At 42.4% G+C, this 25593-nt stretch overlaps 1 protein-coding gene across 2 annotated transcripts in view; it reads right to left on the reverse strand.

Moving 5' to 3' along the window:
- Window positions 1–22674, reverse strand: part of ANKRD52 (ankyrin repeat domain 52) — a 103462-nt gene extending 80788 nt beyond the window's left edge. Inside the window, exons 1-4 of one of the 2 annotated variants that reach the window (XM_042448287.1) lie at window positions 22423–22674; window positions 16019–16102; window positions 1362–1440; window positions 850–920 (exon numbers count right to left, since the gene is read on the reverse strand). In XM_042448287.1, coding sequence (XP_042304221.1) covers window positions 850–920; window positions 1362–1440; window positions 16019–16102; window positions 22423–22449 — 261 coding nt within the window. In that variant the 5' untranslated portion in view covers window positions 22450–22674. Of the gene's footprint in view, window positions 1–849; window positions 921–1361; window positions 1441–16018; window positions 16103–17141; window positions 17543–22422 lie in introns of those variants that run through there. The other variant, XM_042448288.1, reaches the window with a different exon arrangement.
- Between the last annotated feature and the right edge of the window lie 2919 nt (window positions 22675–25593).

The following is a 25593-nucleotide window of genomic DNA, read 5'->3' on the forward strand; positions in this document are numbered from 1 at the left end:
TGAGGCCAGCAGGAAAAAGCAATTATACAAGTTAACAGAATCAGGTGAAGGACGGAAGCTTTTCCAGGAGGATACTCTCTAGAGAGCTCAGTCTTTGTGCAGTTAATGGCAGAAACTTACTCTATAATCGTCTTTACAAGAAACCTACTTGCTGCTTTTACAGAAATGTCCAGCAAGATCTTACAACAGCACATTTACTATCCAGACCTCCTATATTATCAATTTATGGGTGTTATCATATTAAGGGCAATGCACCCTTCTTGCTCACTGAATTAATATAAGAGTGCTAGAGGTCAGTGTCAATCAGGAGATGTTATACAATTCTATGCCAAGGGCAGACTATGAAAGAAATTAATGGCAATTTACTGGACTATTTTTTCTATCATGTAGCCATGCACCTGTAGGCATATTTTTTAAAAAATGAAGGATGAGAATGAACAGAACCCCAAAGAACTTATCTCTTGACGCTGGAGTCCTATGTATAAAGTATGGATAGGAACATGAAATAAGGCTGACAGTCACATAGCTTAGCCCATGCTTGACTACAACTATAAACTTTATCATTGATGGTAAACAAAAAGGTGGTCAGGAAACCTTATTAAAGTATTTTTCCTTTCTCCCTCTGTAGATGGAACCCACAGAGAAAACCTTCTGTACCAACCTACCCTCCCCAATCTGGACTGCTTTGCCAGTTTCTCAGGCCTCATGGTTTTCAGCATGCCCATGGGTGAGTAGTGTGAACATGAGAAACAAATGAATTTGTTCAAAATGTTGCTGCAGGAGAGTCCAGAACATCAAGTCTCTTTTGTCATGTTAACAATGGGCCAAAGCCAACAGTACGGCACCTACCTCATTGCGAGAAGCTGCAGCACGGTGTAACGGGGTTAGCCAAAGGGTATCCTTTGCATTAACGTTAGCACCTGAGAAACAAAGAAAGTACAGACAATTGACCAACAGAAAGTCAGCATGCTTGCCCTTGCATCTTAATACCAGGATTCCTTGATCCTCTTAATCGCAGTGTATATCTCCAGAGTTGGTGCTTGTTTTCTAGCTGCATACAAATTAAAAGGTCATTTCCATTTCCAATTACCTTTTACAATTTGGTTAAATGATATCAAAATATGCAGCTGGCTACCACAGGATAGGAAATCCATGCATTCATCTTCCATTCCAGCAAATGCCCAGCAACTGCTCAGCCTCACCTGAGGGCTTCCCACTAACATTATTCCTTAATTGCAGGCTACTGTTTCTTACATGAGAATTAAAGATATGCTTCTTTCTCTTCCTCAATTTGCTGCTTTCTGCTGTCAGAACACATCAGACATCTTGCCAACTAAAAGTCATAAACATATACTACTCACCTGATAGAATAAGGAGTTCAACAATAGGGGCGTCCCCCAAATATGCAGCTGCATGCAAAGGGGTCCGTCTCTCTTGGTCCTGATTTTGGGAAACGAGGCAAAAATAATTAGTACATATTTAAGCAGAAACCAAAAGGCAAACCTTTCATAATCGTGGTCGCCTTCCATGTAAAGATTACCACCCTGCTGTGCTTGATCTATAGTAAAATGTTTAAGTTTTTAGCTACACAGAGATATACGGTACTATATTGATGCCTAAGACTTGTACAGCATGGGTGAACAATTGCATCTAAACACAAAGCAGCAGACATTTAAAATCTATTATTATTATTATTATTATTATTATTATTTGTATCTTGCTCTTTTCCCAGACCTGGGACTCAGAGCGGCTTCACAGCATTAAAAACAGTACAATTAAAATCATAGAAAAAAGGACATTAAAAAGGAATTAAATTATTACAGTATTAAAACAGATTAGTTATTAAAAGAATAAAACACATTTTAAAAAGACAGAACTATATATAGAGGAGGGAAAAACTATATCAAATTTTTAAAATGTTACAACATCCCAGTCTCTGTATGTATTTACAAAGCCAGTACCCCAAATCCCAGCTCTTCCCTGACATGCACATACAGAATTTATCTGCTGTGTATCAAGAATGTTCTGTTGGACAATGAATTTTCCTCAAAGACTTGCTTACTCTGGAATACCTGTTTTCATTTATATATTAAAATACTTATGTTTTGAGCATAAAATCTCAAGGTAGCACAGAAATAAAATCAATTTAAAACAATAAGGGGTAATTTAAACAGTATAAAAGCACATTCAGCCCTTTAAAACAGCCATGTGCCTATACATATTAGGGGTCCAATGATTTTGATAAAAAGCTATGCTGTATCTTAGCACAAAAATAAGGCAGTTGTTAGTGCCCACTGGCCTCCAAGGGAAGGGCACTCTGTAATGGGATGTCACAGTGGAGAAGATCCTCTCCCACAGTAGGTCCCTTCACAAGACCTCAGTCTCTACTGATGCTTCTTCCAGTATTGAGGTCCCAGATCATTTAGGACTTGAAATGTTATCAGTATCTCAGACTGGAAGAGTACTTACAGCCAGAGCAACTCCTTTAAAACTGGTGTCATGTGGCTTCTATAAAATGTTCTCATCAGCCACTGAGCTGCTGTGTGTTGCATTAGCTACAGCTTCTGGGCCACACTCTAGGTCAGACGAATGTAAAAATATTGCAAGTAGACTAATCTGGAAGATATCAGTACATGAACTACTGTGGTCAGCTTATCCCTGTCTAGGGAAGATCATAGCTGGGACTCCAATGACAGAATTAGAGTACAAGAGGAACCAGAAGTACATTCATCTTATGCACCTACTACTTCTGTACATCTTACAGAATGTCAGTACATGTCCTGTTCTATTTGCCTTTCCTAATGAAATAGAAGATATTTTGCTTGATCTCATTATTTGGTCATACTGACATGTCATTTTGACCCAAGTATAACACTGGCTCACAAAGCTTACATCACTTTGTAATCTGATTGGCTGCACTTCACTACATCCAAGTTAAATTAACACTGTAAGACTATCTTGTCAGAGAATCTGCTCATCTTCCATCCTGACATGCAGCCTTATTTTACTCTGATGCTGTTCTTTCTAATTAATTTCAGTGATAATTCAACTATAAAGGTCTCAGAATAACAGTGCCAAAAGGCTTTTTAAACTGTTCCTGTGAGATACTAATGGGTTCCTCAGAAGCTCATCAGTGGGTCTCAGTGAAAAGATCCATAATGGCAAATAAATTTTCCTGAATGACAGCTGCCCAAAACCATTGATTCTCCTGTGCAATTACTGGTATACTGGGGGTGATGTAAGAGGTGATATTTAGATGGTGCAAAGATAAGGTCTAAAAGACATGGCCAGCGTCCAGCATTAAGCAAGTGTGTGCTCCAAAATCTTTTGCAACACAGCGAGGTTCTACAGATGTGTTTTGAGTTCCTCAAAAGATGAGTTCACATAGAAAAGATATCCCTAATGGTACAGCACATGTACAGAAACTCAGATAGCAAACAGGTTAATCCTACATGCCCTCCACAAAGCTAGCAGAAAATACAAAAACAGCTAGACTACCAGAAAGAAGTGACAGGACACAGACACTCTAGTTCAGTCAGTGCACAGCTGTAATACTCAAAATGGCTGGATAAACTCAAAACTCTAGCCTCATCCATTTTTGTAACTTAGGTTTTATCAGAGGCATACGCTCATCTTTAGAAGAAGAGTATATTCAATACCTGAAAACACAACCACATCATGCTAATTCAAATACTGGATATTTTCATTATAGATTCTGCAAGTTTGGAAGTTGGGGATCTATTTATCAAGCACCCTAAAAGTATACAACTCTAGAGCCATCTTCACAAATTAAAAGGCATATGGATGTGCCACATCTGCCCTGGGATTGTCACAAGATCTGGACTTCTGGATTGCCCAGTTCAGTTATCAGAGCTTAGAAATGCTGCTTTTGTGAATTACAGCTCCCAAAATCCTCCAGCCAGTAAGAGAAGTGAAGTGTACTTACAGGTTATCTAGTTTTTTTAATGGTTTAATTTGATGTTGAAAGAGTAATTTAATTTCAATTAAGTTAAATTTTCCTATGTTTGAAGCCTGTAGCAATATCTCCAGTACAGAGTTTGCGTTCAATGCAGTTTTACTCCACGAAAACACAGTTTGAGGAACAAAGAAAGCTAACCAATGGAATGGGAGATTTTCAGCTATTCCCACACACCAGCTACTTCCACCAACCAAAGGATTAGGATTATAACAAACATAGTTGTGATTCCTCTCATCAGCATCTAGACTAGATCTAGAATCAACCCAATGAGCTGATCTGTTAAGAAGATGCAAAGCTTCTTTTTTTAAACTTAGATGTAAAATTACAAGGAACACTATACAATAGAGCTAGACAACTAGTTGAACATCAAGAAAACACTGGATATATATGAAGAGCCCTGTGTCTATTGCCAATTTGCATAATTTGTTACAAATAATTACCTTAATCTGAACATAATGTTCCTGAACAGAGAACACACTGAGCAAATGCCCACAGGCATACTGCATACTACACTTTTTTTCCTGCAATGTTCTTCCCATGGAATTGTCTGTTCCAAATGAGAAAAACCTCAGCTCAGCCTTTCAGAATGCTGGTATGGACTTTAAAATCATGAAATAAATTGGAACAGTGTTTATGAATCAATTATTGCCATCAAGTTTTCCAAAGCGAACCAAAAAGGATGAATAGGAATATGGAGAGCCTACTAATAACAGTAATAATAATAATTAATAGTATAATGAATTTAAAATTTTGATAATTCACAAAAACAAAAAAAAGTACCTTGCTCCCTTCCAGAGTCTTGAAAAAACAAATACAGGAAAGGATATGTTAAACAAAATCCTCTTACAGTATCTTTTCTTTAAAAATGATGAGCAAAAGCAGTGGTGTAACGGCTAGATAGTAAATTCGCCCTGCTGCAAATATTCCAGTTCCAAGACTCAAAGCTTCCAATGTATGGCTTGAGAGCACATGATGCAACCATCCACTCTGAAGTCAATACAAGTCCAGGGGTGGTAAGTGCCAGAATAGGAAATTACAACATTGCAGAAAACAAAACCTTCTTGTTTGCATTTGGCAAGTATGCCAATCTTATTACTCCTAAAACATAATGGCAATGGGCTTTATACACCAAACTTCCATCTCTTCAGCATCAAAAAGGGAGAGCAGTAATAACTATGGGGGGGGGGGAGTTCACATTTCTAAGAAAAAATTCAGTATGTTATAAAAAGAGCAGAAAAGTGTTTATAGTGAAAGTTCAGAACAATTCAGACAACAGTCCAGATTAAAGAAATAAAGATGAGTTTATATTATTTTAAATTACAGTTTGCTGGGAGATACATACATTCACACACACACATGCATCTTAAAATAATCATAGTTAATATGTATCTTCATTTACTATAAAATATACTTTTCAAAGAAGTAGCCATGTTAGTCTCTTGCAGCATAAAGAGGAGGAAGGGAGGGGGAAAGAATGTAGCAGCACTTTAAGACAAAATGGTTTTTATTTCTGCATGAGTCTGCGTGGCTATAAACCATTTCTTTGCATGTTTACAGAGCATTCAAAGAAGTGTGCTGTAAGCATCCAAAACTCTGTGAACATTGAAAGAATTGGGTTTATATCCACAAAAGTTCAGACAATTTTTTTTGAAAAGTTATCCTTAAAAGTCCTGCTACATTCCTTTTTTTACCACCATTCCCTTCCTCCTTTCTATAATATACTGAACACTGTATATGGTGATGAAACAGTGAACTCCTCAATAGCACCATGAATGTGTAACTCAATATCCATTTTCCTTTCCTTTCAGTTACGTATATTATGTGAGATTGTATGCCCTCTAAAATATGAGACTAGAAACCTAATATATAAATTAGGTTTCTAGGTGATGAGATTTGCCCGATAATAAAACTTTTTTTTACTACTATAATGTGTCTGTTTCATCTTTTCATCGGTCCAGCTAAGGAACATTAAGATCTTTATACAGTAGTACATATAAGATCTTTATAGTAAGAGAACACATCTGAAAGTAAGACCCACTGATACTCCTGGGACTTCCTTCTGAGCACACGTTCACAGCTGCACTGAGCAGATGTATACAACTCAGGACAGTGCAGCTTGCTGCAATAGAAACCAAAGGTGATCCTATGCCATCATAGTGACCTAAATCCTATTGGTTACTCCCCATTACAGTAGATTCATTAAATCAATTGATGAACAGTGAATCAAGACATAGGTAAATCCCATAATAATCAGGACTAACAATAAGAGTCAGGCCACTGTGCAATAATTTTTCTCCGTAACTTCATACCCTCCAAAAAGATTACATTACAGAAATTAGGGCTAGAAGCTTAAGTATTTTCCACAGAAAACAAAACACTAGATTTCTAAATGACAGCCCACAAGCTATCCCAAATTATTCTGAAAGCCATTGACCCTCTGGATCAAAGTGTTTACAGCAAAGCAGATAAGCACCAAGAACCAGGCTGAAAGGTTAAATGAGCACTGACAAAGAATTCAAGACACTTAAAAGAAAGGACATTCTGAAAAACAAATGCTGTGTGATGTTGCTCTGGAAGCATTACATGGATCTTGCCATTCAGCTTGCTTTTAAACTTCATGCTAGCAACAATCAAAACCTAAGAGCAATCTAAGTAACTCTGATAAGGCATGAAAACTGAACTCACTGCTGAAGGCTATTAAGAGCCAGAAAGCACCACTTACAACTTGAATTGGATTAAGCAATATAATCGACCCTCCATATCCATAGATTCTGCTTCCACAGACTCAACTATCTACATCTTGATTTTTTTTTTTAATTTCCAAAAAGCAAGTGTTGATTTTGCCATTTTACATAAGGGACATAATTTTACTATGTCACTGTATATAATGGGACATGAGTATCCATGGATTTTGGTATCCCCGAAGGGTCCTTGAACCAAACCACAGCAGATACTGGGCCCACTGTATCTGGCTTTTGGGTTTGGTGCCAAGTCTGTGACACTCAGTGCTGAGAGGAATAACAATGCTCTGCAATCAGACAACAAAACTGGTAAAATGGTAAAGAGAAGTGGACTAAAGATTACTGAGACACAGATTATTTGTTGAAAAATACAAGTCAGTGAAGAAGAACAAGAAAGCTGAATTCAAAGCAATCAGACTGAACTTAGTTTCATTTTTAAGACTCACAACAACCTATTCAGAATAACATGAATCACCACAGACAAATCAATCCATTCTTCGCCATTTACTTTGCTAATTATTTTCTTAGGCATTAGCTTTTCTCCTGTGCACACACAAACACTCTCAATCTCTCAGTCTCTCTCTCACTCACACACACAGTGAAAATGGAAGACCAGAGGATAGCTTTTAAAATTCAACCTGAAGTATTCTTGCTGTAACAACACCTGTGCTACAGAAGGACAGTTTTTTTTACCTCTAACCGTAGTTCTTCAAGTGTTCATCTGCAAAATCACACAAATGGGTTGTTCTGCAACTGCGCAGTAAAGCTTGAAAACTTCTGGAGTTACTAGGCAAAACTCAATTTGCAACTCTTTGGCGGTAGCTCCACCTACCCTTATAAAGCCCCTAGCATTCCCACTCTTTCCCCAGTTCCATAAAGTACGCCACATAGCAGTGATAGGAAGAATAAGAGCAGGACACAACTGAGGGGAAGGATGGGCAAGATTTGTGTGAATCTGCTGATGGCCACTCGAAGAACTAGTTATAGATAAACAACATGTCCACCTTCTTTGTGGTCTCTGCAAATCACACAAATGGATTAGACTGACAAGCTTCAGTCAGTGGAGGAGGGAGTGTCATGAACCCATAAAAAAATATGCAGAGAGTGTATATGTACACAACCACAAAGCTTTTACTCCAAACTCTCAATCATAAGTATGAAAATGCATCTGTAATCTCAATAAACATTCAATAAACTGTACATTGAGTTCAATTAAATGTGAATCTGTCTTTCTTAAAACTATCATAACAGTGAGTAGAGTTTACATAATAATAACTTCAATGGAAACCAGAAAGCAACACTGCCCTTCCAAAGCTGCGTCCTGCCAGGCTCTGGTGTCCAACCATTAATAATTAATAAAAGTCAATGGCTGGTACCAGACAGCAGCTCTACAGACATCCTCTAGAGGCAGTCCACTCAGAAAATCAGAGGATATCACTACCGCCCTAGTGGAGTGGGCCCATACCTGAGCTAGAAGAGTCTTTCCAGACAATCCGTAGCACAAGTGGATAGTGGCAGGTATCCATTTCAAAAATCTCTGGGTGGAAACAGGGAGATCTTTCTTTGGGTCCGAATAGTAGACAAACAGTCTTTCACAATGTCTTGAACCCAAAGTCCTATCCTCATAAAAAGCCAAAGCCCAGTGAACATCAAGGGTGTGCAGTTGCTGTTCAGTGTCAGTAGTCAGGTTCGGGGCCAGAGAGGGCAACACAATGTCATGATTGAGATGGAAAGACGATACCACTTTAGATAGAAAGGTAATACCAGGACGGAGCACTACCTTGTCCTTGTGAAAGCAAAGGTAAGGTTGGTCAACCTGAGGGCACAAAGTTCACTTGCATGCCGAACCGATGTAATAGCCACTAAGAATATGGTTTTCCAAGTCAGCAATCTCATATCTGTAGTGGCCATGGGTTTGAAAGGCTTTGTGGAAAGGAAAATAAGCATGTTATCAAGGCTCCATGATGGGGTCAGTACTGAAGATGGTGGGTGCAAGTTGTTAAAGCCTTTAAGGAACTTCTTAACAATAGGATCCTTGAAAAAGGAGGGTCAACCATCAAATTGGTAGTGAGAGCATATGGAAGCACTTCAAAAAAGAGAGGCAGAGGCCAGAGTCATTAGGAATTGCAAGACCTCAGGGACCCGGGCTCAGGATGGAGAAAGGTCCTTGGAAGTCAAGAAGTCCAAAAATTTGCCCCATTTAAGTAGATAGGATTTCATAGTGGAAGGCTTGTGGACCGCCATGATCATGGTCTGTACCAAGTCAGGCAAAGACTCTAGGGATGGATTCTCCTAGCCACCAGGGGAAGAGATTCGATGTCTGGATGTCGAACCCGGCTGTCCTGGAGAGTCAGGAGATCAGGGAAGAGAGGGGCGAACCAAGGCTGTCTCGGCCACCACAGAGTGATGAGGATGGCGTTGGGAGTGGTCCATTCTCATCTTCGCAATGACTTTGGAGATGAATGGGAATGGAGGAAAGGCATACAGCATCTTTTCTGACCACTCGAACAGGAACGCATCCCCTCGGGAGCATGGGGATCGGGTCTTGCAACAGAACAGTTGACAATGAGCATTGAGATGAGTGGCAAACAAGTCAATAGTGGGGGTGTTCCACTTTAGAAACAAGTCCTGCACCATTTTGGGATGTAGCCTCCACTTGTGGCATGAATGGGAGGCTCTGCTCAGTTCACCTGCTAGGTTGTTTCCTCTCCAGGGAGGTGGACGGCTTGCAGGGTAATCCTCTTCAGGATGCACTAGTCCCAGATAAAGAGGGTGATGTCAAGGAGCGTCCGGGATCGTGTCTCTCTTTGTTTGTTGAGGTAGTGCATGCCAGTGATGTCTGTCAAAAGAAGTACCATCTTGTTCTGAAGGGGGATTTCGAAGGCCCGAAGAGCCTTTCTCCTGAGCAGACCCACTTGTCCTTAACCATGAGGCTAGAAGCATGGGCGCCCCACTCCTCCAGGGAAGTATCCGTCATCAGAGTAATTTGGGTCTGAGGAGTGAGAAAAGTGGTTGGTGTCTCAAACTGTGCCTTTTGGGCCCATTCGGGGTTGGAACCAAGGGCTGCAGAAGGCGTTTTTGAGGACTTAGCTGGCCTGCTTGCTTAATCCCGTGAGGGCAGATGGAATGAGCTTGCTTAGAGGCTAAGCAGTTGGGAATTTCTCCCACATGGGAGCTTTCTCCCACATGGGAGAAGAACCCTTGTCCTCAGCATGCTTGCGCTTGGAGGCTTTTTTAGATCTGTCAGGGCTTCGGTCTCAATTAGACCTAGCGGTCTTTCTAGACTTCTCTTTTTAACCTTGGAAGCCTTTTCTGTGCCTTGTCCCTTTTCCTTGGGTTTATCAGAAGCCAAAAGCTACTGGCAAAAACATGCAAAGTAAGTTTTGCCTAGTGATTCCAGAAGTGTCCGAGCTTTACTGTGCAGGTGCACAATACCCTATTTGTGTGATTCTCAGAGACTATGAAGAAAAATTGCTTTCATTCTAATCAGTAAACTTCCAAACAAATCAGGTTGTCAATCTCTTTTTCTATGGGGGTTATAAAGAGACATAGGGCCCATACAGACAGGCCTAAATAAAGCTGCTTTGGGTAACTTTGGAGGTATGCTGTTTACATGACACATGCATCTTAAGAAGCCAGAAGCTGCGCCAAAGCCACACTCCAGTCCTTAGGACTGGAGCATGGCTTTGGCGTGGCTTCCGAACTCTTAGGATGCATGCAGCATTTAAACAGCATATCTCAAAGTGACCTGAAGCAGCTTTATTTTGGCCTGTCTGTATGGGGCCCTAGATAACCTTTTTTTTAATATTGGTAATTTAACATTACAATATGCTTTCCAAGTAAATCCCAATTCTTTAGGAAGGAAGAAACATTTTTCTTATCACAAACTCATAAAATGTATGGGTGGGTGAATTTCTGAAACAGCTAATCAGACAGAGCTTGCTAAACAAGTACAGTTGGCTCTCCTTATCCACTGATTTTTTTTATCCATGGATTCAAGCATCTACGGCTTGAAAATATTCTAAATAAGTATAAATTCCAAATAGTAAACCTTGATTTTGCCATTTTATCTAAGGGAAACCATTTTGTTATGCCATTGTATTTAATGGGACTTGAGCATCCACAAATTTTGTTATCCACAGGGGGTCCTGGAAGCAAACCCCTGTGGAAAAAAAGGGCACTGTAAAAAGAATGAACTACCCCAAAGTATCAGTTGCTGCCATTTTCAGCTTTTTGGCTTCCCACATGTATCTGGCTATCTTCTGGGAGAAGACAATGCTGCATTTCTAGGGCCTTTGGTACAATCCAACAAGGCTCTTGTTTTATCAGCCTGAAGTAAAGGAGACACTGAGTCTCAGGATGTGTAAAAGGCAAAAAAAAAAAAAAAAGTTTTATTTCACAAATCAGCCCAATAAATTTCAGCCACAAAATCTTTGTTATAAGAAAACAGGATAATACGAATAATTTAATAATGATAAGGGAAGAGAGTGAATGGGGTGTAGTGGTTTCAGCATTGACTATGACTCTGAAAACCAGGGTTCAAACCCCAGCTTGCCCATGCAAACCCACAGGGTGACTTTGGGCAAATCATACCCGCTCAAGCTCAGGGATGCCAATGGCAAACTCCCTTTGAAGAAATCTTGTCAAGAAGGGTCATCATGAGTTGGAACAACAATAACAATGATAAACATGTAAGTTTAAGAGGTACAAAAATGTATTTGTAATAATAATAATAATAATAATAATAATAATAATAATAATAATAATAATAATAATTTATAGCCTGCCTCTCCCTAGAGATCAAGGCGGGTTGCAATATCTCAAAGTAACAATGAGTACATAATACATAAAAACCAAATCTACATAATCCCCTACCCCTAACCTCCCTCCCTACCTTAAAACATATAAAAATAGGAAACAACAACACTATAAAATCTGGTTAAATTAATTAAAAATAGAAGTACTTGTGGCAAGATATCTTTTGTAGGGAAGATAGGAACTCTCAATATCAGTGGATGGGGAGGTTAATCTGGAATTTGTACATAGTGAGCATGAGACAGTCTCTCACTACATTTGATTAATGTATTTTCCATTTTTTCTGCTTTTCATCTTATGCTGAATTGTATATAATTTGTTACAAAATATTGTTCAGTGTACAAATTAAAATTCATTTTTCAAATACTTTTTCCCATGCTCCTATAGCATAATTTAGTGGTTTGAGTGCTGGATTACAAATTCGAATGCCCACTCAACCATGGTCTTCAAACCCCTGCTCAGCCATGGAAACCTACTAAGTGACCTTGGAAAAGTCGCACTCTCTCAGTCTCAGAGGAAGCAAAAATAAATCCCCTCTAAACAAATCTTGCTAAGAAAACTCCACGGTACAGACAACCTAGGTCAAAATCAACTTAAAAGTACACAGCAACAACAACAACCAAGTCACCCATGACGCTGCTCTTCCAAAATCATCTTCCCACCCAACTAACCTCTGGTTCCACACAACACCTAACTGAGTGGTTCTCAACCTTTGGTCCTCTAGATTTTTGAGACTTTGAAGTCCAAAACATCTGGTGGCCCAAACGTTGAGAACCACTGACCTAACTGCCTGTGTTATTTCACCTGCCCACCCACCTATAAATAATTTTAACTTTTATAAGTAACAGGTGAGTAGCAGGCATGTACCTCTGAAATTCTGTCATTTATCTCTGGAGACAAGCACTACAAAGCTTTAAAGCCTGGCTTCACTTTCACCATCACAGTCAACTTCAATTAAAAAAAAATTATCTTATTCAAAATGTATGGAACACTTTACTATCACTGGAAGCAAGTAGGCTGGTTCCTCTGCTCATACAGTGGTACCCCGGGATACGAAAGCACCGCCTTACGAAATTTCCGGGATACGAAAAAATCCCATAGGAAAAAACTGTTCCGGGTTACGGTTTTTTTTTCCGGCTTACGAAAAAATTTTTTGGTGCTTTTCGGCGCTTTTTCGCACGAAACGCGGCTTTCCAGCGCTAGCGCCTATGGCTTTTTCGGGTTACGAAAAAAATCGGGTTACGAATGCCGCGGTGGAACGAATTAATTTCGTAACCCGAGGCACCACTGTATGTTTAATTACCTGGGTATATCTGCTTGGCTGACTGTGTCATACGGTGAATCTACTACAGTATCTGGATGTGGCACGCTGTGACCTGCAGGGGAAAGCTGATTTGCCCCTTTACAACTAAGAATTGGACTAGAAAATCTTACCCTTGTAAATCACTGGCTTCTATTTTAATAAGCAGCAGACTGTTCCATGACTATTAGAGACATGCCTTAAAAAAGGTTGTTCTCATTAGCCTGCAAGGTTTAACAGGTGCCAATTTTTTCACTTGGTTGCTTACACTTCAGGAGTTAAACCCTGTAGTTCCTAGAGCAACCACCTTTTTTCAAAGGTTTACACCCATCTGCTAACGTATTTGTCCCTAACAAAAGGCAATCATATGCCCACAAAAAACTATGTATCCGTTCTTCTAAACATCCTTTATCATAAAAGCCGCTGGGCGAGATTATCTGGAGACATGGGACGTGGTGTTATCAGTATGCCGATTACACCCAGATCTACTTCTCTATGTCTCTGACTGCTACGGTAACTAAGGATGGCACCTCCCCTCTAGATGCCTGTCTTGGGTCAGTAATGGGCTAGATGAGGGAAAACAAGCTCAAGTTGAATCCAGAGAAAACGGAGGTACAGTGCATCTGCGTCATACGCGGACACACTATACGCAGCTTTCAGCATATGCTGAAAGCCGCGCGGGAGCACGCAGGGCACAAGGGGCACCACGTCCCATTTAAAGCAATGGGTCACGCGCCCACGCACACCGCTGCACCATCGCGCCATGCACAAGCCTCATTGCCTTCAATGGGGCTCAAGTATACACGGGGGGGGGGGGGCAGAACGGATCCCCTACGTAAAAAAAAGAACGCACTGTATTTGCAAGTCCGGGGAAGGAGATTTGTCAATCTGTCCTGGACAGGGTCACACTCCTGGACTCATCACTACAGTTGTCATCTCAAGTAGATGCGATGGCCAGGAATGCTTGGTACCAACTTCGGTTGATATGCCAACTGCGCCCCTACCTGGACCAAAAGGACTTTGAAGCAGTGGTACATGCAGTGGTAATCTCTCGTTTAGATTTCTGTAATGTGCTCTACTTGGGGCTACCCAAGTACCAAGTTCGGAAACTTCAACTGATTCAAAATGCAGCAGCCAGATTAATCACCGGTACATCTAGGTTTAACTTCATAACACCAGTGCTAAAATCTCTTCACTGGCTGCCAATTAGCTTCCGGGCACAATACAAGATTTTGGTTACTACCTTTAAAGCCCTACATGGCTTGGGACCGAGTTACTTGTGGGAATGCCTCTCCCTACATAATCTGCCCCACACACTTAGAACATCTGGGAAGAATTTGTTGGAATACTGTAATACTCGATTAACCACAACTTCCCATAGAGCATTTACTGCCGCAGCCCCTAAATTATGGAGTGGCCTATCGGAAAAGATCTGTCTTATTACCATCTTAGATGTCTTTAAGAAGGCACTTAAGACGGGTCTCTTCCGGCGGGCTTATCCATCGGATTTTGTATAGAGACGATGTTTAAGGCTCCACCCTAATTATGATGGTATATGATTGGACAATTGGATATGTTAAAGAACTAATATGAATATGTAATTCAGTATTAGTATTTTATTGATTGCTTGTACTGTATTGTATTATTTTAATTATGTAATCCTGCTTTGATCCTTGGAATAAGCGAGATATATATACATTATTATTATTATTATTATTATTATTATTATTATTATTAAAATGACACTATTGCAAATACTTTGGTCCACCTTTTTGTAATGGCAAAATACCTGAATATCTTTTCCAAAGAGATTCTCTCCAAATGTCAGAACGTTTTCAAACGCTGATGTCCCAAACGGAACTGAATCAGTGCAGAGGAAGTCTTTGTGATGGTTTTGCTGTTGTTGTGTCCCTTTAAATCAAAGACATTAACTATCTCCATACTCTACTGGAGATATTCTACAAATATATGTATGAACGCTGCTCATGTGATCAACCACATTCCAAGCTGTTGGATTGACCATTTTTCTATGTTTTGGCTTCCTTCTTGTTGCTGTGTGCCTTCAAGTCACAGGGTGTTTGCCATTGCCATCTTCTGAGGCTGAGAGGGTGTGACTTGCCCAAGGTCACCCAGTGTATTTACATGGCCAAGCTAGGATTCAAACCCTGGTCTCCAGAGCCATAATCCAACACTCAAAACACTACACCATGCTGGCTCCAAAGATTTGGCTGCTACCAACAAATTCTCCTGACAGGGAGACAAGCTCACATTCATTTTTAAGTGTCAGAGCTTCTGGTTCATTCCAAGCATTGAAAGGTTCTTCTGCCCCTCCCCAACTCTCATACCAAATGAGTTCATAATAGCATTAAGCCTTACCACTAAGTGTGCAACTTAGGGGATGTACAAGGCATACTGTACATATGCCTATCCTGAATGAACAAAAATGAAACAAACAGCCTATTACTGACTTGTGGGTGATACAATAACAAGATCTTCTTTTTTAAAAGCCACTGTTAACACATTCTGTTCTCACTCAAAGACCACAAACGTAATCCAGAACATACTCAGTTCCAAAGACAACAGCTGATGCCAGTGCCACCCACTGATCTGTACAGCAAGACCACCACATATGGTACAGTCAAGTCCCAACAAAGTCAACATTTTTTAATGATATTGTATATATCAATTCTGGACATGCAAAGTAGTTCATGAATTTCGTTCTCCTTCTAGAACAACGTTATGTCTACTAGCATTCCCATTCCACAAATTGGGAGAAGAGGACAAAAGATCAAACCATACTGAAAGAAGCCAACTAAAAGCATGTCAAAGCTGAATTCTGAAGTCAGGTTTATCCAAAACCAATACTCAAGTTCTGTACCATAATGGCCAGATACAAATAGAGAAATAGTTAAACAAACGTTTGAGTTTGCAAGTGTTTTTACTTTCATTTTTTAAGGAGAGACACTAAAAGTAACATACTGCAAGTGGATGTTGACCATATAACAAATTAATGTCAAAAGACCTAATGCCAGCCTTTCCTGTTCTACTCACACTGTGGGGAGAGACCACCCCACATGGCCAGAAGCTAGGAAAGCAGTGTAACGTTTTGGGAAATGCAGCCTTCATGCAAGGCCAAGAGAAACAGAATTGCAGGAGGAAGAAAAATTATTACTCAATACTTACCAATACATTGATATTCTCCTTCTGACTCAGCAGTGACCGTACCTCCTCTATATCACGGTTAAAGATGGCTTGGACCAGAGGAGGCTATAGAGAAGAAAAGGAAGAATCACTGTAAATAAGCAGAAAGCAGTGAGCTACAGATACTGTACCATAATGCAGTATGCTTTGACCTACAACTTTCATAATCCTTGACCACTGACTATACTGGCTGGGTCTCATGAAAGTTGTAGTCCAAAACATCTGGAAGGATCAGGGTTGCAGAAGATAGACAAGGTACAGAGAACCACCTTATTCCAGGTAGATAATCTGGAGAGACTCTTATTCTGTGTCGCAGAATGTGACAAAGGCAGTGTACAGACCGCCCCTTTGGGGAGGCCTGCACCTGCCCCTTTCCCTGACAGATCGGGGCCTCAGCTGCCACAGCGGCAGCCCTGAGGCCCCGATCTGCCACTTTTCCGGGCCACGGGGAAGCGGCAAAAGGCTGCTTCCCCGTGACCTGGAAAGGGGTGTACTTGGGGCTTCAAGCCCCAAGGACACCCCAACAGTGGCGGGGAAAGGGAGAAAGGAGCCCCTTGGCCCCATTCTCCTTTGTGTCCCTGGCGCAGCCGTGTAAAGGCTGCGCCAGCAACACAAACCCAGGAAGGAGCTCCAAAACGGAGCTCCTTCTGGTGCCGCGGAAAGGGCGCCACAGACACCTTCCGCGGCACCAGGACATCACGTCCACGCCGCGTCATTTGGAGGCGGCGCGGCCATGATGTCGTAATCGCGGCACCCATGTAGAATGGGTGCCGCCATTACAACGTACTAGAGTTGTGGGGCGTCTGGAAAGGATGCCCCAAAGCAACCATAGTATGCGTGCAGGCTGGCGCAAAGCGACGGTCTGTACAGCGCCAAAGTCATGTTTCCAAGATTTCAAGAAATCTTATTCTAAATCATGAACCCAAAATGTAAGGTCTGAAGGACTCTACTTATTTTATGTATGTCAAGCTTGGCAGAGACCTTCACAAAGGTTCTTACATGCACAACATTTGCAGAACCACTTCTGTACATCCCTGTAAGCCCATTCAACCTTCCCAAAGCCCTCTGCACTACTTTTGATACACAAACTACTGGAGGGACTTACCATAATGTACCATAGACGAGAAAGCAAGGCCTTCCAATCAGTGCACTGGTCGGCATTCCCAACTTGGGAAGATCAGCAGGTGGCAGAGTTATACAGGTGCAGAAGAATACACAGCTATATATGTGCAACACCTGGATCTCCCATAAGACTCTCTTTATGGTGGAAGGGAGAAAAAGCACCCACCAGCCTCAGGCCCAAAGTTAACTCTCACTTTTTTTTTTAGAGACAATCCATTGAGAATGTCTTTAGAGGCCTGGGTGTCACATATTGAGGTTCAGGCGATTCTTAATGGGAAATGGGATTCTTAATGGGAAAAGTTACCTATAACAGTGGGTATGTATTTTAAATATAGACTGAACAATCAAAATACTTCTGGAAACACTCAGAAGCCATACTCACATTTATTCACATTTAAACAAGTTGCTTCCTAGAACATAACCCAAATATATTATACTACACGGAAATGTTTTATATTAACTAGATCTGATCAACATACCCAAGAAAGGAAAGCCTCTATATTCCATATATATATATATAAATTTTATATATAAAAATAAATTTTTATATATAAAAATTTTATTTCATTTATATTACTGTCTATTGTTTGGCAGAAACAAATCAAGATAGCTTCTTTTTTCTCTCTCATGCTTGCTCTTGACAATGCAGCAAGACAAATAGATAAAAACTAGACTGATTCTATAAAGGTGTAAAAGAGGCTAAAGAGTCACATCTGGTCTAAGTTCACACAGAGATCCTATGGCTGAGATGCAGCTTGAACCCAGACTCAAATCTTAGGTACTACCATTAGACTACCCGCTTGCCCTCAGGCAAAAGAGCATCAGGGAACAACCACCAAAATTGTAAGTCTGCCACAGCAGTCCTTCAAAGAATCCTTTTCTTCACACCTAAGCATGGAAAATTGACAGAGATGGCTTAGATTAAAAGATGACTAAAATACTCAGTTATTTGGGAATGAAGCACAGTACCATAGGAATACAATGTCCATTTGGTTAATTCATCAGTAGCTACATCTTTTACCACCAACCACCAACCAGCACCACAACAACACATATCACAATCCTGCTGTTTATTTATGTGTACAATGATCAGAAAGCAAATTCATTTTGACTGCATAGCTCTACCAAGCCTTTCTTGATACAAGCACAATACTCAACACATAAGACTTGTAAGACTTAAGAGTCATTGTTGAGAGCTCTAGAGTTCGAGGCATATATTTAACAGGAATAAAACAGCAAGACAGACCCCTTATCCTTTTGGCACAGCTCTAAACTGCAGTCCCATGAGAGAAAAGAAAATACAGCAGAGGGTAGTACCCACTGCCCTTATGAGTCTTCCTGCATACATGAATACAGACTAGTACCAGGCAGAACTAAGGCCGACAGCATCTGCTCAGCTCATCTTTTGCAAGAAAGCTGTCTGTCTCTGCTTCTCTTTCCACAGAAGCCTTTTGGTCCAGCTAACCCCTGATTTGGAAACAGAATGATGTAGTGGTCTGAGTGTTGGACTCGGACTCTGAAGATCAGAGCTTGAATCTCCACTCAGCCATGGAATCCTCTTTGGTGACCTTGGACAAGTCACACTCTCTCAGCCTTTGAGGAAGACAGTGGCAACCCTCCTCTGATCAAATTTTGCCAAGAAAACCCCATGATAGGGGTTCTAGGGTTCCTATAAGTCAGGAACAACTTGAAGAGAGCAACAGTGCACAACCACTGGTTTAGTTAAGTTCTTGGATAAAGCAGCAGAAGGAAAGAAACATGAAGGGGGAGGAATGAATCATCCCCATGGAATAAAGTAGGCATCCCTTCCTTAAAGAGAGGATCTTCCTAGAAGATCACCATACCCTTACAATCTAGTGTTGCCTAGCTCCTTAAAAAAATAGTAGGACACACCCACACAATGTTCACAAGATGCTCTGATTACAAAAGCCCACATCAAATCTGTGTGTCTAATGAATATCTAAGTACTGGACACTGAAAATCTAACAGCCTTCCCTGTAAATGAACAGGCAGATTATGGAGGCTTGAAAAATGCTGAAAGTTCTAAAGAGTCAGTTTCAAATTTGATCAACCAGCCAAAATGGCCTGAATAGGGAAAAATAATTCCAGCCATATAAAATTTCATGCCCAGACTATCACAAAGTTGGGATTTTTCCAGCCCTGAGCAATAATAATTTATCTCATAGAACTGACATAAATGAGATTTATTTCTACATACTCAGCAATTAAATATGCTATACAGCTGATTGTTACTCTCTCCTACACTTCGATTTCTTCCTTCCACCTGCAAGAGATGGAGGCAACAATGCACCTGTTTATGCATTTGCACAGGTTTCTAACAATTGCTCTATAAAAATGGCTGGTGTGAGGAAAAGAGCCATCTCTATGGGCCACCATCCAAGCAAGTGTGGTCAAAAACAAACCAAAGGCAAGCCAGGAAAAACCTGGATGATGATGTTGATGATGGGCCACCACAATCCTGAGAGACATTATATCAACAAAAATAATGTAGTCTAGCTGAACTAAACAATTTCAAATTCAGACACTGAAACGAAACTGCATTGGTCAAGTACCAAAAGCCTGTAAACAAAGAGGTGAGAATAGTGAATTCTTACAGGTGTATATGATATTAAAAGAATAAACACATGTATGGTACTTGGAAGAACGGAAAACTGGGCACCCATCCATGAGTTTATTCACCCAGACTGTAACTACCTTCTACAGTAAGAAAGACAAGCTATGTTACAGGAACATCCAGTCACAACCTCAGAGTATCACTTCCATCCTATAAATTACATCGTAGATGGCATTTAATGCAGCAGTATAATCAAGACCAAGGGGATGAAAACAGGCCGAAGAACTATTTTTAGTCTTCCAAAAAAGAGTATAAGATTAAATTAAAAAACAATTCCAGCTAAATGCACAGAACGGGAACTAATGAGGAACAGCCCAAACCTTAATAAGCTCACAGGAAATAAGGAAAAAGCCAGAAAATGTAAGCAGGCTATGAAAAAAAGTCACACAAAAGGCCAACCAGCACTACTAGAACAGAGATAATAAGAATTGTGCAACCCTCCAGCTGTAGATGGGTGCAATTCCCATCATTCCTCAACCAATGGCACTGCAGGCTGGGTCTACTGGAGTTGTAGTCCAATGACTTCTGAAAGGCCACACTTTTCCCATCCTTGTACTTTGCTGTTGTTATGCGCCTTCAAGTAGTTTCCAACTAGAAGGATGCAAAATGGATAGTGAAGCGCTGCTCAATGTGGTGGTACATGGAGTGGTGCCAGTCCATAAGCCAGTGGCTGCCAGTTCCTGCTAAGTTATCAGGGGAAAAAACCTGAACAACTGCAGCCAGTGTACACAAATAGGAAACCAGTCCTTGGCATGTTAGGGGGGCCAATTACTAGTCCCCAGATTAGATAGCTTGAAATGAATGGGTATGATACACACACAAACAAAGGTTGTGGAGAGACCAGGATGTAAGCCACTCCCTTGCCAATTTTGTAATATTCTGTTTGTAAACAAAAACAGAATAAGCAATGCAAAATTTTACTTGCCCATTGGCATGAATCCAACCTGACATGTCACATACATCTGACAACAGACTTGGCCATAAAAATAATAATTGGCTCTAAAAGGTTCTTATTTTGAGAACTGTATTTTGGGGAAATACCAGGCTTGGTCCATCTGCACATATTTTGGTATGTGTAAATAATGAGGATGCAGAGGAGAAGACAAACAAATGGGTTTTAGAACAGGGCTATCCTACAACTATCCCTTCTCTGACTCTCCCTTAAACCGCCTCATTGCAGGGGGATTACATTTTATTGCCATTTTAATAACTGGTTTTTATGCTGTTGTATTTTAAATTGTGGATTAGGGGTTGTGTTATTATTTTATTATGTTTTATTTTTATCGTAACCTGCCTCGATCCTCCAGGGAGAGGCGGGCTATTAATAAATATTGTTGTTATTATTATCAAGCCTGAACTCTCTCTCTGGAATTATTATTATTATTATTATTATTATTATTATTATTATGATCATTTCTTTCCCACTTGTCCTTAGGGCTCAAGGCAAGGTAATCAGTTACTAGGACTTGGTTCCTAACCACTAGAGAGAGGGCAGTGGAAAGCGAGGGAAACCACTCAGTCCCAGAGGCCCCAGGCCTTGCCCTGCAGACTGAGCAGGGATTAAAGGCAGGGGGCCTTGGAAAGGCCTGCTCATCCCCAGGGTCGCCATGGGCTGGGGTCAGTTTGAGGGCACTCATCTCCATCAAGAGGGGGAAAGGAGGTAGCAATCTGGGAGCCAGGCAGCCTCCCTCAGCAGCAGATCAGGAGCAGAAGAGGCCCAAGAAATAATGATCCGAAATCGCACTGCAGAGACCATCCAGTTTGAGACGGCCTTAGCCGCCCTGGCTCAATGCTAGGGAGACCCAGCCCAGGGGCTGGACTTTGGGAGGCAGGGAGCCTTCTCTGTTCCAGAGCTCTGGGGCCACAAGAGCAATGCCCAGGATTCCCGAGCCCCGAGCCAAGGCAGTGAAAGCAGCCTCAACCGGGATTATTTCTGCAGTGCGTTTGGAACCAGTGTTGCTTAAAAGGTTCTTTAATGGGATCTGCCTTTGCCTGGAGGGAGAGACTTTTACCAAGTGCAATTTCTCCTCTTTCAATGCTGTTGGTGGAAAAGAAACCCCCTCTGACTCTCTCTCTCTCTCTCTCTATATATATATATATATCTACATATCCCTGAAGCCAAGCCAGGCTGCCTCCGCACCGCAAGAACCCCCCAGTTGCCTGGCGCCGCTCGACCCTCGCTCCGGGGCCCGCGCCACGGACTCCTCCCCTGGCTCCGGAGTTCTGTAAGGCGTCTCGCCTCCCCATCCATCCCAGGATTCCACAGCAGCCGTCTCAACGCGGGGCTATTCCTGCCGCGTGGAGCGAGGCCGGGTCTCCCCGAGAGGAAGGGAACCAGGGCCGGGCTGGAAGACAAGGCGGGGAAGAGGCGGCTGCGTTGAAGCAGGGCCTCCTGGGGAGCGCCTTCATTAACGGAGGCCTCCTCCTTCCTCCTCTGGGCGCGGGGTCTGCGGGGGAAAGCTCCCAGGCGTTTCCCGCCGAGCGAAGTGGGCGGCTCCGCACTAGGCCGCGCATCCCCGGTCTGGCGTGGCGGGCGCGGCCGGGCGGAGGGAGGGGGCAGGCGGCAGGGGCTGGAGGAGGAGGAGAGGCGCCTGCCTTCTTTCCTTCCTTCCTTCCTTCTCTGGCGTACCTGGTCCGTGATACTGAGGATCCCCATCTCCGGGCGGGGCGCCCCCTTCGCTCAGCAGCAGCAGCACCAGCGCCGCCGCCTCCTCCCAGCTCCCGGCATCGAGCGCGCTTCGGCGGCGGCACCCCAGGCTCCTGCGGCGGGGATCAAGAGGAGGAGGAGGGCTGGAGGAAGGAGAGGAAGAGGAGGAGGAGGAGGGAGAATAGGAATAGGAGGCCCTGATCCCGCCCAACGCAGCCAAGGAGCAGCGGCGGCGGCGGCAGCGGCAGCGGCGGAGGGAGGGAGGGAGGGAGGGAGGAACAGCGGCCCCTGCTGGGCCGCCCTGGCACCCACACCCTCCGCCAGGCCCTCAGAGGAGGCCTCTCTGAGGCGCCACTCCTCAGCACTCTGCCAGGCCCAAACACACACTGCAGAAATAAGCCCACTCAGCCCTTTAAGGGGATTTTGGACTCCAGCTCCCAGAATCCCAGGCTGTTGGCCAACATGGCCCAGGCTTCTGGGAGATGGAGTCCAACAAGATCTCTTTTTTTAGCCTTCTCAGAGAGAGAGAGAGAGAGAGAGGGGTAGCTGTGGTGCTACAACAAACTACAGCGTTCCTGAGCACTGAGCCAGGGCAGTTCAAGCGGTCTCAAACTGGATTGTTGAATCTGCAGTGTGTTTTGGACCTTACTTGGGTACAACACACGCTTCAGGAACAACCCACTTTGAGACCGCTCGAACTGCCCTGGCTCAGTGCTCAGGAACCCTGGGGGCTGTAGTTTGTTGTGGCGCCACAGCTCCCTCCCTCTCTCTCTCTCTCTGGCAGACAAGGCTCAATGTCCCATCACAAAACTACACTATCTAGGCCAGTGATCCCCAAACGGGGGGTCCTTTAAGAGAGATTTTTTTGGACTTCAGTTCCCAGAAGCCTGGGCCATGTTGGCCAACAGTCAAGCATTCGGGGAGCTGGAGTCCAAAATCCCCTTAAAGGGCACAGTTTGGGGACTGCTTGTATAGAGAGAGAAATCTTCTTGTAGCATCTTTGAGACTTTAGCTAGATTACTGCACTACGCTCTTATAGCGCTGCTATTATTCCACTTTTACTGCTCCTGCTGCATTCTGGGATTTGTGGTTTAAGGACGGGCATTCAGAATTCTCAAACAGCTCTTAGACCTCAACAAACTACAAGACCCAGAATGCAACAGCCAGTGGGAGAGCAGCACTGTAGGAGTGTAGTGCAGTAATGTGGTAACTGAAAGAAATAAGAGGTCCTCTGCTTGTAGGACTACTTTCTTTCACAAAACAGATCACCGCACTACCCTCTTATAGTACTGCTATTCCACTTTTACTGCCCTGGCTGCCTCCTGTTGCATTCTGGGGCTTGTAGTTCAGCGAGGCCTAAAAGCTCTCTGGCTGAGGATTCTACATGCCTCCTCCTCCCTCAACTGCAAATCCCAAAATGCAACAGGAGGAGGCAGCCAGAGCAGTTAAAGTGGAATAACAGCACTATAACAGTGTAGTGCGGCAATCTATCAAAAGTCTCAAAGGTGCTACAAGATCTCTCTACACATTGATTCTACAGACTAACGCTATAGCTTTGAATTCTGTCACAAAACTACAGCTCCCAGAATTCCATAGCATTGAGCTAGGGGCAGATAAATGGTCTCAGACAGTATTATTTTTGCGGTGTGTTTTGGAGCATAGAGGAGGGCTGGGTATTTCTCCAAAGAAGTAACCTTAATGCAGCAAATTCTGGACCTTCAACCCCTTATCACGAAACTTCTCTGATTCTGAGAGGGCCTCATTTCCTCATCCACACTGCAGAATTAATGCCATTTGACACCACTTTAACTGCCAGCGTGCCACACTGTGGAATCCTGGGATTTTGAGTTTGTTTTTGACCCCAGAGCTCTCTCTACAGGGAAAGCTAAATATCTCACAAAACTGCAAAGACCAGGATTCCCCAGCATTGAGCCAGGACTGTTAAAGCAGTCTCAAACTGGATTATTTCTGCACTGTGTTTTGGATCTGTGTGTGTGTATAGGCTGACCACATGTACTGTTTTAAATGGTACAGTTTCCCCATCGTTTTAATATCGGTGTCAATTTTGGCCTGTTTTCAAAGGAAAATTCCCTGTTATTTTGCAAAAAGGGTTTGAAAATTCTTGTTTAAAATTGTGGCTTTCAAAACAAAAATAAATTGTGTCATGGAGTGTGAGAAGTCTTGTGATAAGGTGCTGAAAGACCGGAATTTGCTGTGTAAGTTTACTTCATGGGAGGAATATCCAGGGTACCATATTGGTGAAATCCAGTCCCCTCACTATGGTCTAATCCACACTGCTGAAATAATCCAGGTTGAGACTGCTTTAACTGCCCTGGCTCAATGCTAGGAAATTCTGGGAACTGTAGTTCTGTGAGACATTTAGCCTTTTCTGTCAGAGAGGTCTGGTGCTACAATAAACTACAATTCCCAGGATTCTGTAGCATTGACCCAGGGCAGTTAAAACAGTCTTAAACTGGTGTGAAGCCGAAGGCTTTCATGGCCGGCATCCATACTTTTTGTGGTTTTTTCAGGCTCTGAGGCCATGTTCTAGAAGAGTTTATTCTTGACGTTTTGCCAGCCATTGTGGCTGGCATCTTCAAAGAATGCTGGCATGGAAGAGAGTGGGGTATATGTACTGTTGGCTGAAAGGAAGCCATTTACATGTTAATCTGTGTATTGTTCTGTTGTTGAATGGCAAGGCCTCAGGGTGGTCTATTTAATTAATGATCCATTGTCTGCTGGGAAGCCCCCCTCACCCTAGGTGGTTATCATATGCACCTAATCTGAATTAACCAATGCACACTGAATATCACACTACACTTTTATAGCACTATAATTCCACTTTAATTACTATGGCCACCTCCTGTGGAATCCTGGGATTTGCTGTTTAGGGAGGGGCATTTAGAAGCCTCAACCAAAAGAGCTCTTAGGCTTCCCTGAACTACAAACCCCAGAATTCCACAGGAGACAGCCATAGTAGTTAAAGTGGAATCATAGTGCTACAAAAGTGTAATGCAATATTGACAGTGTCAACAATACCATACATTAGGAATTGCTAAAGACATGCCACCCACTTCTCTTTTGCCTCCACTCTCCAACTGTGTAGTGATGGCTCCAAAGGGGTTTTGAAAACTGCTCAGAGGGAGCTCCAAG

This window comes from Sceloporus undulatus, chromosome 2, assembly GCF_019175285.1.
Source record: "Sceloporus undulatus isolate JIND9_A2432 ecotype Alabama chromosome 2, SceUnd_v1.1, whole genome shotgun sequence".
NCBI lineage: Eukaryota > Metazoa > Chordata > Lepidosauria > Squamata > Phrynosomatidae > Sceloporus > Sceloporus undulatus.